At 36.9% G+C, this 16,331-nt stretch overlaps 1 protein-coding gene across 2 annotated transcripts; it reads right to left on the minus strand.

Moving 5' to 3' along the window:
• Positions 1-673: 673 nt before the first annotated feature.
• cfap52 (cilia and flagella associated protein 52) lies at positions 674-15,302 on the minus strand. Of its 2 annotated transcripts, none has more exons than XM_038280921.1 (14): positions 15,085-15,302; positions 12,312-12,508; positions 12,103-12,239; positions 11,865-11,993; positions 8,873-8,972; positions 8,643-8,759; positions 7,988-8,085; positions 7,692-7,862; positions 5,692-5,840; positions 4,919-5,064; positions 4,468-4,619; positions 3,619-3,721; positions 1,696-1,807; positions 674-1,090 (listed from the first exon to the last, which is right to left on the minus strand). In XM_038280921.1, exons 1-14 carry the CDS (start codon positions 15,143-15,145, stop codon positions 906-908), a joined length of 1,857 nt encoding a protein of 618 aa, XP_038136849.1. In that variant the 5' UTR covers positions 15,146-15,302; the 3' UTR covers positions 674-905. The 2 variants fall into 2 exon arrangements, with proteins under 2 accessions (XP_038136849.1, XP_038136848.1); XM_038280920.1 differs by having other exon boundaries at positions 7,988-8,106.
• Between the last annotated feature and the right edge of the window lie 1,029 nt (positions 15,303-16,331).

Raw genomic sequence — 16,331 nt, forward strand, 5'->3', positions numbered from 1 at the left:
AAATGTCGCACCGGAACTCAACAAACTCAGGAGTATCTTTTCCAAAATATCTGAAGATGATAGAGACTGTCTCTGAATTCATCATCAGTAAAAGGCTAAGAGGAAGGCAAGGAACGGTTCCTGGTTTTGAATGAAAAATATAGTTTTTATTTTATCCATTAAAAGTCACTTCTCTGACTTGCTATTAATCAACATACGTAACCAAATGAGTTTAATTCATTTTATTAAGAACAATGCACAAGTATCCAAATTACCTTTACACTTTGTAAACAACACACAGCTCCACTGAGATTTTTTAAGTCCTTCTCTTTCCTATATCATACTGGGGGTGAGTCTTTAAAATACTCTGCAAAAGTTGAACTAATTGACAAACACTGGCTTTAGTGAACAACCTTTTCTGAGAATTTACCATAACTTTGCTTAATAGAAGAGTGGAATCTAAAATTAAACCTTTTTTTTTTCTATTTCACTGCCGGGCTTCCAAAATATGTTCAATTCAGGAGTCTGTGCTTTTCGAGATTATTTTTAGAGATGAACACAAAGGTTTCCTGTAAAGTTGAAAGTACCGTATATATTTCTATAGTGATAAGCCTTTTAAATGGAACCCAGAGCAACCAGAGAATGAATGGATACAACCTTTAGAGAGTAAAACTGAAAAAAATAAATCTTTGCATCTTCTTGAAACATCTTTATTGTAGATTAAAAATAAACAATTGCACTTAAGATGTGAACAGATTTGGATCTGTTGATCAGAGATGGTCAATTAAATTCATCTAAGTTAACACATTTCAACGCAATAACATGTACAATAGGTAATACTGTATACATCCAGTTGTTACTCAGTAAGATTTGTTCTGCAAGAGTTTCCTTCCGAATAACGATAAAAAAATGCTGGTTGACCATTTTTAAGATGAAGCGAGAGGGTGAGGGAACTTCCATAGCCAAATGCCTCCGTCGGCGCTGCCACTGATGAGGATGCAGTTTTTCGAGCAGATCCTGGTGCAGGTAATACTGGCAGCATGAGGCATACTTGTGTGGGTTATGCTTCCTTGCAAGTAGTCCCACACTCTCAAGAGCCTGTCATCTCCCCCTAGTCATAGAGATGGATAGAAATGTTTTAAAAGCGTTAAAAAAGCTGAAAAACTGCCTTCCAGGATCAGCAGGGAGGCGAAAACATGGGTTCTGAGTAGATGAAATGTGCTGAATGAGATACAGGATTAAAAACAAACCATACTATAATAATCTTGATAATTTTTTTTAACAAATAAGGAATTATGATTGTGTTGCTATAGGAACACAACCTGTTTTAATCAGAATGAGCATAATCAGCAGATGGATGATATTTAAAGCAACCTTCAGTTTCTCTTAGAAGTTTCTACTTATCTTGAGCATTTTTAGGATTGTTTTAAATTTGAGTTCTTACTGTTCAAACTCTAAAAACAAAAAAAAATAAAGTTTGAATTAACTGCAGATCTTCTCTTATAGGGAGTCAATCATAAAAGCCTATCATCAGCCTCTTTTATTCAACCTAATTTAAACAATTCACTATCCAGAAGAAATCTATAATAATAATAAAAAATGTTTGCTCAGAACTATGTTTGATGTTGGGATATAAACCCAGTAGAAAAGGCTTATTAAGACCGCCCAAACTATCACTGCAGACACAATGTTAGAGCAACGCTGATAGAAACAGACCCGTCACAAAGTGGCTGCCATCCTTTGTGATGTCCAAACTGTTGATGGCCCCTGACTGGGAACCCTCCCGTTCCCTGATGGAGGAGCCATCATACACGTGCCAGTAAGTGATCTGAGAATCAAATAAACAGAAAAAAATTAAGTTGTCATGTCAGCTATAATTAAATCTCTAAATAAAAAAAGATAATATTTCTTCTATCTTAGGTTCCCTTCAATGGTTCCCTGTTAAATCCAGAGAAATAATTTAAATCCTCCTTTTCAAATATAAACTGGCGTCAAAAGTATTAATGTTTAGGACTCAAGTAGAAGTAAACACCTTTGCAGAATTTTAAGTATCAACTTAAGCTCTTTGCCCAAGTAAAAGTGTAAAAGTACAACTCTTAAAACTACTTACCGTAGTATAAAAGAAATGCAGGAAAAATGTCAAGGACAGATGCTTTAGTGCTCTACCATATTAAAGAAAGGTTTTTCTACAATTCTTGATAATAACTTCCTTATACTTCATTTTCTTAGTTTTATAACTAATGGCAATAGTGTCAATTTTTATTTTGCGTCATCTTGAAAAACTATTTATTTTGGTATGTGGCGAATAACAAGTTGGTGCAGCAGCGAGATCAACCACAAAGAAATTAACTGTCTGGATAAAATTAATTATTTTGATTTTAAAAAAAATATCAATGGCTATAATGAAAAAAAGAGCTTAAATAAAGTTAAACTAACGTGCAAAGAGTAGAAAGTAGAGATAACTGCAAACAAAGTGTAAGGAAAATACAATTACTCCATAATTACTCCAGTAAAGGCTAGCCAAAATTTCTACTTAAGGAAGTAAACAAAGTATTTGTACTTTTTTACTTGACATCTCTGCATACAAAGCCAAAAACAACCAAGCTCCTTCAGATATCAGAAATATAATTGTTCCTTATGTCTATAGTTGTGTCAAGCACCATAACTGTCTCTATAGTTATGCTACTATAGGCTCAGGCTGCTGGAGGACATGGGGACCATTTTTCTCATTCTTTAGTTCAACTTCTAGTCTTTTGTCATAGCAGCTTCACCTGGCCTAAGATTCTGTTTAGCCATGACACTGTCTTGATAGGGAGGCATTAGCTGGGCTGCTGCCATCAACATTTTCCATTTTAGATGATGGGTTTTGAGGGCCTTGTCCTGTTTAAACATAAATATGGGTTCAGCTTTTACTGGATGTGCTCTCTTTCATTCCTTTTGACATGAACACTGGCTCAGCTCAACAAGCTGACAAAGAAGGCCAGCTCTGTTCTAGGAACTCCTTTGGAGATTATTTCACAGAGGAAGTCTCAAAAAAGGGAAGATCATGGACCACAGGGGGCTTCCTTTTCATCAGACTCTATTGAGTCAGAGTATTCCTTGAAAAAAACCTAAAACCCTGTGAGTTACTGCAACATTGCATTGCCCTTTGAGATTGATAAGGTATAACTGAATTGAATAAATTGAATTGAATCATGCGTGGGGATGTTCAGTAGAAAGGCAGTACTGAAAATAACCATTCCTGCAGAGCTGCTTGGACTACAGAACTAAAAGTATTGTCTGATGCTTGACTACAATTGGAGACAAATTGATGGTAAAAAAAAAAAAAAAAAAAAAAAAAAAAAAATATATATATATATATATATATATATATATATATATATATATATATATATATAGAATATATAAAATATTTTTTACTTAATCTGACCAAACTCAGGCTGTTTGGTAGAGGAGAATGAAGGATAAGTCCAGTTTTTACATGTCAAAAGTGATGGACATACCAAGATTTAAAGTGATACACTTCAGATGCTGGTTTTTATTATCACATAAAACCCCAATAGAGAATATATATCAAGATTGCAGCTGTGGTGTGAAAACCTCTGCGGTATTTAAAAAGAGCTAATAACGAGAACACACCTTTTTGTCAGTTCCACTGGTGATAATCTGGTGCTCATCTGGATGGTAGCACACGGTCTTGAAGAAAGTGCTGGCAATCATACTTTGAAGGCTATCAAAATGTCTGAATGAGGAGACACAGAAGAGAGGTGGAGAGTTTAAAATATGAACACAGCTTCTCCATCTGGAAATTTGATGGACAAGTCTGTGCCAAGTGTAAAGTTTGGTGAAGGGGGGATTACCGGTATGGTTGGGGGTTGTTTTTCAGGAGCTATGCTTGGCCCCTTAGGTCCAGTGAAAGGAACTTTGAATAGATAGTTTTAGATGTTTAAATGCTCCCTACTATGTAGTAACAGTTTGGGGCTGAACCCACCCAATTCCAAAATGACTTTGCATCACTGCAGAGCCTGGTATGGATGAATTTGACAGGCCTGCAACAGAGTCTTGACCTTGAACCAATAGAACACATTTTGGATGGATTAGAGCAGAGATTGAGAGCTTGCCGATGCTAGCTCAGAAGGAAAGCGAAAGAGGACAGCAGTACATCAGAAAAGTTAGCCGTTGAGCATGGCACTAGTGCTATGGCTACAGCTATGGCCTGCTGATGTGTGTGCTGGAGGTGTGATGTTAAAACAGCTAGGAGAATTTCCATTAAGAAAAGCTTGTCTCGCTGCCTCCTTCACAGTAGGTCACACAAACACACATCTAGTCCCAGACTGGATTATCAAACACGAATGAAAGGAAAATTTTCATTTTTTTATACTACTTGCGACTGTTTCCTTGTCAATACTGATAAAAAATATTTAGAGATGAAGTGTTTTAGTCTGTATTCCTTCCAGTTGGGAAGTCTGGTCCAGATGGGCTACTCACTCTAAGTCCCAGATGATGCAGGTGCCATCAGCACTGGCTGTGACGCACTCTTTGTCATCACTCCTGATTTTGATGCAGGACACAAGGGCTTTGTGCTTTTTCATGATCGCCAGAAGGCGGTGGGTGTGAGGCAGAAGTTCCCAAACACACACCTATAAATGGGAAGAGAATTAAACGTATTAATCACCTTCCCCCATTCTTAATCTTTTATGTTAATAAAGGCTTTAAAAATATAATCCTTATTTTAGCATTTTGTAAGAAGCTCACATAGAGGAACCATAGAAGACACATTTTCCAGTAACAATTTTGTTGGTTACTATGAATTTTTAACATATTATGAATGGCAAATTTTAAATGAATAAGAAAATGACAACATATTTAGGCCAAAAGGTTCAACTCTTTATGGATTCCTGTAAAGAAGCTTGGAAAATGAGCATTAGAATATACTGACCTCCCCATCTCCTCCTCCGCTGACAATCTTCTTACAGTCTCTGGTGCCAGCGATGGCCGTTCCACCCATTTTGTGAGCATTGTTAATGGTGAGCATCAGCCTCCCACTTTTTGGTCCAAAGACACGGATCTTACCATCATTCCATGCTAAAATGAAATAAAACTGTGCTTGCAATGTTGTAAGGGTCAGAAATAATTTGTATGTTTTTAATAACAATTTGTATTCCATACTTTAGTGTTTTTCAGGTTTGGTTTCAAACCTCAACATACAAGGACCTACAGTACATGTAGAACATCATGAGTGGCTAAAAGTTAACAGCATTGATAATCTTGCATTTCCTTCACAATAATATAGAAACCTGTGGTTGCCAGCAACATCTGGTGCAGTTTCTGGTTCTAATGTGACTCAAAACTGCAGCTGGGTAGCTCAGGTGGTGAGTCACCCATCCTGCAAACAGGAAGCCTGGGTTTGTATCCCAGCTGGGGGGGATGGAGCTGCAAATGTGGATACACTAATGCCTGCTTTAGGGAGTGGCAGACTAGTGCTTAGGGCTTTGCGCTTGGAATCCTGAGGTTCTGAGTTCAAGCCCCACTCCCACAGACTTACACTCTGGGTCCCTGAGCAAGACACCTAACCCCACACTGCTCCCGGCGCTCTCCACAATGGTCCACTGCTCCCGGAGGTCAGGGGTTAAATGCAGGAAGTTGTAATGAAATAAAATGCTGGAAAGAAAATAGTTTGCAGACACTGTACATGGACAACATAAAGCTCACCACTGATGATGCTGTTTCCATCAGTCATGAAATCCAGGCAGTTGCAGATCATGTTGGGCACCTTGATGCGCAGCAGTTCTGTCGGCATTCCTACGCGCCACACTCTGATGTCTTCCACAGAACAAGTTGCAAACAACTCAGAGGTGCCACTAGAAAGCAAACATTGATGATTGATGTTGCATCAGTAGGTCAGCCTCTAATGAGCAAACTAATATTGCTGAAGAAATTTGCCCAGTATATGGAGAAAGAACACGGTTTGTAAATGGAAATAAAAAGAAATGAAACTTTGAAGATCTCCCTATTAAAAAAATGTTTTGAAAGTAACTTTCTCAGATCTTATTTTTCATCAGAAATTTTTTATGAGATTTTATTTTCCGAAACTCTATTTTTTAAACGATTTTAGTTTAAAGTTTTATATTTCCCTTAAAAAAATCTTAATCTGAGAAAACAGCAAAGTTACTCTCAAAGCCTTTTTTCTAATAAGATATTTCTTTCTCTGATTTTTGGATTGTATTTGCCTTTGATTACTTTACAGTAAATCATGTTAGTCAAAGTTATAAAATTGATAAACTTGATATTTATGAGACGAAACATTTCCTTACCGTTACGACAAACCTTTTAATAAGAAAACAACCAAAACAAAACGCCATGAATGAAGTGTCCAATTCAAAAGACAAGAACTGTTTTTAAAATTGCTTACAGATGTCTATATCTGTATCTGTTTTAGTTTAATTTAATAAGTGAACTTTTCAAAACCTTACAAAATAAGACTCGCTACTAAAATACAAATATTCAAGTGACCATAAGTAGGTCCAGCAGATTCCCAAACAGCTTCTTCCCCACTACCAACAGACAGCTGCACTGTTGAGAAAACCCTAAATCATGTCACAGACTCTGCCTCACACTGATAACACCAAACCAAAACACTGCATCTTTGCACCATATATATTTAATGCTCTGAACTTCCATATCAATGCGTTTTTTGCACCATATTTTTTTCTGCCACACTGTTTACATTTGATCACTGCTGCACTTTAAGAAACAGAAAGGTCATGAAACGAAATGTAAAGGTACAAAATGAAAATTTCGTTTTGTATAGATTCTTTGAATGCAAATATACAATATATAAAACCTGCAGCCAGTTGAGGGTTTATGAATTCTCCTACAGAAAGAACTGCCCCTTTAAAACCTGATGTCAAATGGCTGCTGTGTCTGAAATTGGGAAGAGGATCTGTTTCAGTCTAAGGCTACGTTCACACTGCAGGCCTTGATGCCCTATATATGTTTCCAAATGTATGCGACTTGCATGTGATTTCCTGTGTGAACTGCAGTCATACAACACAAGTGTCCCGCATGTGCAGTAGAGGACGCAATGACGTCACAGGCCAGCATGCTCTTTTTTTCTGGAAGTAAACATGGATGGTAGTGCCGGCGCGCATCTAGCGTCCTTTTCCAACCATAAAAACTCAATCTTTTCAATATGGTTAAACATAAATACTGCTCTCCACATCATCATCTGCCATGGTTGATGTGTTTCTTTCCGCTTCTGCGTAGCAAGACGCATAATAGTGACCTTTGTCGGGTATAAATGGTAATAATTCACACACAGGTCGCATTTGAAAATATCAGATTCGTATCGGAATCAGGACCATCTGGCCTGGGTCGCATATGGGCAAAAAAATTGGATTAGGTTCACTCAACGCTGTAGTGTGAACGTAGCCTAAATGTAATTTTGAGACAATCCAACGCAAGAAGTAGAGCCTGGTGTCTGATACACCGCTGATTCTCTCTAAATCTCTCGCTGAAAATCTTTACAAGGACAGAAAAGCAGCAGCGAAGCAGAAGTTCTGCCAAATTTCTGCTTTTGGTTTGAGCTAACTCAGACAGAAAGGTTGTCCTGCACATGATAGACTGTATTTAAGTTCATAAATACATCCATTTGAGTTAACAAAGGTGTGATCAGTGATGTTTTTCTGATTTCCTGCCTGATTAAAACTTACAGAGGAATGGCTATGTCGTTGACGGCACCCACATGGCCGGTGGAAATGAGCTCAGCCTCCAAATCATCAAAATTGAGGCGGTACATCTGAGCCCCCTCTGTGCCAACAAAGAGCAGCTTCCCCTCTTTGCTGCCATCGATTGAGGTCACCCCCTTCTCCAGCTGGACTTGCCTATCAGAAGAGAGGGAGGTAGGAAAGGAAAGGCATTTGAACGGAATGTGAAATTAGCAGAATTCACAGTAAAATGTCCCTCTACTGAAAATAGGATGATCCAAACAATGTCACATAAAATTAACCTGATGGTTTTTAAGTCATTACTGGAGCACAGAGCCAAGATGCCAGAACCGGAACCCACAAGCAGTTTTCCGGATTCCATCTTGAGAACATTGACACCCTCAAGAGAAAACACAATGTATAATGTGAAAGAAAACAAAAAAGAACAAAAAGCATCATGCAGAGGGGACAGGTCAGGGAGAACATTTTAAAACTTTAAACTGTTGTTATAAAGCAAAAATACAAATGTTAAAATCATTTCTCAAAGGACAGGGAAGGAGAATTAGCCAGAGATTTCAATTTAATATCAAAGCAGTTTGTTTATATATCGCCATTTTACATCACATCTCATCTTCTATCTCTAAGCTCTTTACAGAGACAATTGGCTCTAAGCACAACTCCACTACTTCCCAAACTAAAGGCAGCTGTTTTGTTTCCTGTACTTTTCTACTGGATGAACTGATTAATCCAGGTGTGCCCGACCTCAGTAACCATGGCCAGACACACCTGGATTAATCAGTTCATCCAGTAATGAACAGGATGAAAGAGACCACATCCAGTGATGCTGCATTCATACCAAAAGAGTTTTCATACCATGCTAGATCTATGGTGGGCACGCATCATTTAAGCATCTGATTGGTAGCATAATATGAAGGGACTCTGGTTGTGACGCCTTACCATGTTGTACTTTGCTTTAATCGGACCATGTTGATTCAGGATCTTGGTCGCCATGTTGATTTTCAATATGTCTCCACTTGTAGTGCCACAGAACATATAGCGATCGTCTTCTGAAATCTGTAACACAGAGCAGCCTCTGAACTTACAATACAAGTTGTATTGCACATCTAAGACAAACGGAGGTGAAGGAATCCTTATAGAGCCATGATTAACAAAGATTGTAAACACACCTCTATACATTTCACAATCCTGGTCAGCTTGCCTGTTTTGCACTCAGTGGGTATTATCTTTCTCCTGGCAACGTCCAACTGCCAGACTCGCAGTGTTCCACTGCCAAAAGATAGCAATAAGTCAAACTTTGTTGGGTGAAAAGACAAGGTATTTCATAACCCTATATGGGTTTGCTAACATGTGTGTACTGACATCTCAGTAGATGCCTGTAGCCTATTTTCCCGAATATACTTTGGGTCGGAGAATCCTGCTCTGTTCTGTGGATGCGATGTCAAGTGTGGCCTTGTTAAATGGGTTCAATCAAACAATCGAAGTGCTATATTAAAGATTGATTCTGAGGATACTCAGAATCCAGCTCAATTCAGACACCTTCACATAAGGTGAAAAAAAGTAAAAATACAGAAAAAAAAAAACTCATCAAGTACCAGCCCCAGCTACAAGAACAAGCTGAAGAGTGCTGCAGTTCTGATTTTTAGCCGCAAGTAGCAGTATCATTAGAAAACTTTGTAAAGCGTCTTTAAGTAAAACTACAAACTACGTAGCTACCCAATAACAAAAGTTCCGCAGACCACTTAATATAGGACCAGATCAGGGGCGTTGCTAGGCACAAAGCTTTACTGGGGCACTGGCCCCCTAGTGCATATGCCCCTCCTTCCATACATAAATACAGACAAGCACACTGCCCAACCCTGATACATTCCTACCAAAATTACCAGTTGAGATATTAATGAGTATAAGAGCATATTTGTTTTAACGAACATGAACATTTTCAACATTGCAGCTATAAAAAATAAGACATCAACAACTTTAAAAATAAAAAGTTTCCTTATACACATTCTGAAGTAATCATTAATTCCTAGGTTTCCGAGTTTTAGTTCAGGGGAAAGTTTAACTCAACCCGAACTAAGTTTTCCTTTTATTTTTTGAGCATTAAAGTGTACCTCCTATTTTTCATTTTTGCAAAGTGGTCAATCACTTGTGACTCAGCTTAGAAAGTTCTTCCTTTTCAACTGATAAAATAGCAAGATGATGGAGCCTATCTTGTCCCATTGTGCACCTCAGCCAAGTGTGGAGCCTTCTCAACACACTGAATGACCTTTCACAACTCCATCTGTAGACTGGGATTGTGAGGGAGATCTGGATGACCTGCTTTAGTGTTGGGAATATGATGTTATCAAGCAAGTTGAAAACACACTGCATATCCTTGATAACAAGGCTTTCTTTTTTAACCAGGAAAAGCTCAAACCATTTTGAATTAAATGAACGTTTTTTTACTCCAAATTTGCCCCAGGGGATAGTGGGACAACTTCACTTGTTTAGGACCATCATGCTTTCCCCCTAAGTCCCTAATGTCCCCTTCTTGTTTGTGGAAGCTGGTTGTTGCATCCTCATCACCTTCATGGTCCTGTCTCTCCTGTCTTTCACCTGTCTCTTGCCAGTCTCGCCTCCTCCTCCCTTTCCTACTCCAGCACCTGCATTCTCATTCTCTACAGCAAACATAAAAAAAAACGCAAATTTATAATTATGTAAATATCTATCATATTACTTATAACGTTCCTAATGTAACTGGTTACATTAAATCACTAATTCATTACGGGACCTTACCTCCCTCTCTCTCATCTTGTTTTACTGCTTCCCTGTCTCTGCTTCGTGTGAGGAATTTCCTGCTATCCATCTACAAACCAATGCAGTAATTTTCAGTTAGTAGCCTATAAATCATGTGGTTTCACTGGGAAAATAATAAAATTGACAGGTAAGAAACATTACCAGAACTAAAAATGCGTCGTGGCCGCACAGTGTCCCATCCAACTCAGTTGAGAGCAGCGTGTTAATTTACCTGCAGTTCATGCAGTGACATGCGGTGACGTGGGGGCGCTAATACATCCTCAATTTGGAGTTACCAACACACTTGCTGCGCATTTGAGTAGAAATATACGTCTCCTTCCGTTGGAAATATCTAAATTGATGCATTAAAAAAATGTAATACTGTTGCAAATATTCATGAGATTTATACTGGGGCACAGCTCATTTATACTGGGGCACGTGCCCCAGTAAATGGGGTCTGGCGACGCCGATGGACCAGATCATTTCTCATTGAATAGTATAGAGGCTAAACCACCCCTGTAGATTTCGGAAAAATTATTATTAAATATGGATTCTCAAACTTCATCAATGTATTCATTAAACTGCATTAATCAGCTTTTTATGCCTTTCTCAGATGCAATCTTCCCTCTGCTTTGGAGCAGCAGGACACTGTCTGTCAGTCTCTATGAGAAATCTTAGTTGAGGTTTGAGCCTCTTTCTATTGAGCACTGAGAAAATTGAGCCCTGATTGGATAACACGCCAAAATACGTCCCTTCCTGTGAGGCTAAAATCTCAGGAGTCTATAGAGCAGGGATTGGTCATGAAGCTGGCTGCATGATGCTGAATGGCCAAAATACTTCAGAATTTCTGACTGAGAGTGGCCAGATAATGAGGAGGTTTTCCTTACGAGCACCTGTAGCCACCTTAGTCTTTCCTTTATCTCAAGGTATCTTAAGATACCTTGATGTATCTCAGACATGGACTTGGGAATGACTTTAAACCTAGACTGACCTTGTTCCTGTTCTAAACCAGTCCGGGCAGGCTAACTGCTGCTTGCATAATAAGCAAATAACATTGGGGTTTTTGCTGTTTGTACTTCAAAACATACAAAGAACAGATTTACTAAAAGAAGATAAACATTATATTCTCTTACTTCTATGATTTTACTAGACTTTACATGCTAACACTAACCCTAACCCAGCTATATTGAATTATCAGTTAAAGAGGGCTCCAGCTCCGATCCCAACTTTTGGATGCACCAAACATAAAGACCGAATTAATGAGATTTTGTTTCTTTTAATGGCACACTGAAACAGACTAGAAAGTCCAAATGTTACAATTGCTGACAGAAACCCTTCTTTTTACGAATCATTTTACAGAATTAGAGATAGACGTCTTGAACAAACCTGCCGGCCGAAGTGAAGATGTTATCATCGGAGTTGGAGTATCTAACGGTGAGGCAGAAACCGGCACTACAGGCTGAGGCTGGGCATCCACAGATGTATTCTTTGGTCTCAAGGTTCCATACGACGATGCTAAGACAAGGCATAGTCAACACTGGATATGTACTGTTGATCACATGTTCTCTCCCTGTGAGTGCCTGATTTTACAGGGCTCTGTATATTTTAAAGCTTTGCAGTTTACCTGTTATTATCTATGCCCCCAAGAGAAACCAGGTACTTGTCACTGGGAGAGAAGGCAACCCCTTCCACCTTAGCTGTGTGGAAAAACAGCTCGGCATAGATTGTTCTCTCTGCAAAATTCCAGATAATCACTGGTGCCTAGAAACAGGTGGATCTGTAATTGGAGACCATTAAACACTCAACAACGAAAAGGTGTTGTTAATATAATACCTTAAAGCCTCTAAGGCTGATGTGGCCAGAGGCAATGTAGGATCCACTTTTGGAGACGGAAATGCAGGAGACGTTGTCGGAGTGTCGCAGAAACTCCTGCTTGCCGTCCTCTATTCCCTTCAGCATTACAATATTTCCAAGAGGATAGATCAGATGCTTCTTGTCTGGATGAAGTCTCAAGCCAGAGGGAACACATCCTGACAAAATGCATGACAGAAGGACAACTACCATGAAAGTTAGGCATCATTACATTTACATTACATATACATTCTTGAAACTATAAGATATTTTTCTAACTTATTATAACATATTAATATTTTACATCAGGTCTCTTTGCAGGTTATAGAGCCGAATGTCCGAAGTGTTTTATTATCAATTAAAATAAGCTAAAATATTCAACTACTAGAATATATTTATAATTAATAATGTAATATAAAACAAAATTTCTTTCAAATCTTTGATATAAAAGGAGAACTTTCTGTTGAGACTTGAATTAGGTTGCGTCCACATTTATCAGTAGGTCTACAACAATTCATAGTCAATAATCGATAATTGAAATAATTTTCCACTAATTTAGCAAACATGCCATTAGCTGAAAGAGCAACCCACTCAGAGAAGTATTAAAACTAAATTATTTCTAAAAGAGCAAATATTTTACATTCAAGATGAAAAACCTTTTTTTTGTCTGTCCTTCAATATGTTCTACCCAGAACTCCTCAAGTGGCACAGTTTTAGTTTAACCTGGTTTCAATTCTGTAAAAAACCTTCTTTAAAAAACCTTGTGCCATCCAATGATTAGTAAAAAACTGACAGATTAATCAACCAAAAGAATAATCATTAGTTGCAACCCTAATCTCTACTGAAAATGGTATATGTCTCCCACCAGGTGCACATTATTGTCCGTCACTATATCACATAAATAGTTTTATAGTGTATTTTGGTGCTCCTGACTGTTAAAGGAAGAGAGAATCCTCATGTTGAGACAGTAACTGAGATCCCCTTAGAAATGAGACCAGAGTTTATGCAGTGCAGTGAGAGGTCTCAAAAAAGCTGCAATTCCACTTTGCACTTTGTGTTCCCCTCACCTATACAAAAAACATTTTACATGAGGATGACATTTAAGACAACTTCCTTCTAGCCCGGTCTTGCTGCCCCAATCAATTTATCTTAAAAGCAGAAAGTGAGATGCTAAAGGGTGTTTTAAATAACGAAAGCATCAAAATCAGGCTCGGCTTCAAGTTTAAGCGTCGGCCTGTAAATCCAAAATATGTCTTAAATCATTTAGCAGGAGGAAGACTTTTTTCTTTCGAACTATGAATAACAAAATGGAAGATTCGTAATTTTTTTTTAATGTGTCGATCTCACACGAACTTACACTGTACATATTCCTGACCGATAATTAAGTGCACCATTTAATGTGTCTTATTTCTGCATTAATCAAGTTTTTTTTGGGATTGGTTAAGAGTCCATAATTTTTCAGATTAGAATTTTACTTAATTTATTAATATTGTGCCAATTCACACCATATGTAATCTCAAGAGAGACCATAAATACTTTAATTTAAAAAAAAGGAAACGGTGAAATAGATCCACAGTAGCTATGTCTAGGAATGAACCAGCTGAGCAGATAAGCTCTGAGCCAGTTTTCATGTCAAAGGGGAGGAAAAGGGAAACATACAGTAGATCACAGTAAAAGCTGAATCCATAGCTATATGTAGGAAAGAAACAGGACTAAACACTGAAAACAGGTTCAACTTTGACACCTAAGTTTTTGACGGCAGCAGCCAAGCTGCCTCCCTCCAAGATGGTGTCACAGGTAGGGATGGGCACCATAATGGTTCAGGGGCAGACGAGCTTCCGCCTTATTCTCCCTCGGTATCATTTCACTTCTCACACGCACCCAGGCAACATTGTATTGCTGTTCTGCTGCTAAATCAGTCTTTACTATAATCAACACTGCTGTAAATGTAGCAACTTTGTCACTAGAATTAATGACTTAACAGACTGTTTTAGTTATGTCTTAATGTCTCTAAAAGTACCTAAGGATGATTCTAGTGTGTTTTGGTCTTATTCAAGACTGGGGTGAGAATTTTTTTTTGTTTTGCAGTTTACTGTCTTTAAAGCTTTCTTTTCACTGACGCCATCAAACTGTCACACCTTCAAACAACCTCACATCTCATCCAGTGTGGGTTACTCTGCTATCCCTTAGTTAAATTAAATCATACGTATAAAAAATAATAAGAGTAATATATATATACATGTATATATATATATATATATATATATATATATATATATATATATATATATATATATATATATATATATATATATACATATATATATATGTATATACTTAAGTTCATAGTTTACAGTTTGATGAGTGCTTTCTCACCTCTACAAAAATACATTACAACATACTTTTATGAAGATATAGCGTTTCAACATATATAATGTCATGTATTTTTTGTTTTGTTTAGATATTTATAAGCAAATAAATGTTCTTTTTTTTATTTATTGTGCTTTTGTTCCAATTTTTTTCTTTCAAAAATTCAAAGTTTAGGAATTGCTTAATTTAATACCTTCGAAAATTATTGAAGCTAAAATGAATTTTTCTGAATTAAACAGAATCAATGAGCATTTTGTTCAGATCTACACACTTTTTTATAGAAATTAAAATCAGTATAGGTACTTCATTAATTATATATATTCATCTAATAAATAATTAATAACAATATTTCATCTTCATGTTATCGTTATTTAGGAAAACGTACCGTTGAAGCCGATAACAGCTTTCAGCTCCAGCTGAGGAATGTTTTTCGTTTTATCATCCATGGGTAAAAAAGTTAACAACTAACTTCTAACAACCAGAAATAACTAACACCCACTCACGAAAAGTTCAGAGAAAAGTAATTAATAGTTAATATCCTAAAAGTTTCAGGCCAAAGTTATATTTCCAAAACAGGACGGACTAAACCAGCTACAAACAAGCCGTTGCCTAGCAACAGCGAACTGCCGGTCTTCCATGTGCTGCATTCACGTGCTTCGGAAACGTTGCTTTATCATAGTTTCTGTCTCAAATGATCAAACTAGAGACGCTCCGGAAGAAAGCTATAGCCTTAATCATAGGTTTCATACCTTTATTTTGAAATATAGGTAATAAAAACCACACTATGAAGATAGTAGATCTTCGATCATCTAAAATCTTTGGATCTTCTGGATCACCTTGGATTCTGAAACACAACATTTAATCTACGTAAAACGAATGTATTACAAAAACTGATGCAAGAAAAACAAAAACTAGTAGGCTACTACTACTACTACTTTATAAGATGAGGCAAATATTCCATTTCCCACCCATGAAGCTTTTTCAATTGAAAATGTCAGGAATAGCCTTGAGTTCGAGGTTTTGACGGGCTACAATATAAAATTTTAAAAAACTCAATGCTATTCCTGACATTTTGAATTAAAAAAAGCTTAAATTAATGTAACAAGATCTGAGGACAATTTCATATATATATATATATATATATATATATATATATATATATATATATATATATATATATATATATATATATATATATATATATATATATATATATATATATATATATATATAGTCAAAACTGACAACATAATATATATTATTTTTTAGTTTTGGTCCTACAAATTGAAATGAATAATGAAATTAATAATATACATATACATATACATATATATATATATATATATATATATATATATATATATATATATATATATATATATATATATATATATATATATATATATATATATATATATATATATATATATACCTACAAAGAGTAAGGCAGGTCCTGAAAAGTCAGCTGAATGGGAAAAACAAGATCCAAGCCATCAACACATATGCCCTACCAGTCATCAGATACCCCGCTGGTATAATAAATTGGCCAAAGGAGGAGATAGAGGCCACTGACATCATGACGAGAAAGCTCCTCACAATGCATGGAGGGTTCCACCCCAAATCCAGCACTCT

This window comes from Cyprinodon tularosa, unplaced genomic scaffold (assembly GCF_016077235.1).
Source record: "Cyprinodon tularosa strain WSP-4 unplaced genomic scaffold, ASM1607723v1 ctg166, whole genome shotgun sequence".
In the NCBI taxonomy this organism is placed as follows: Eukaryota; Metazoa; Chordata; class Actinopteri; order Cyprinodontiformes; family Cyprinodontidae; genus Cyprinodon; species Cyprinodon tularosa.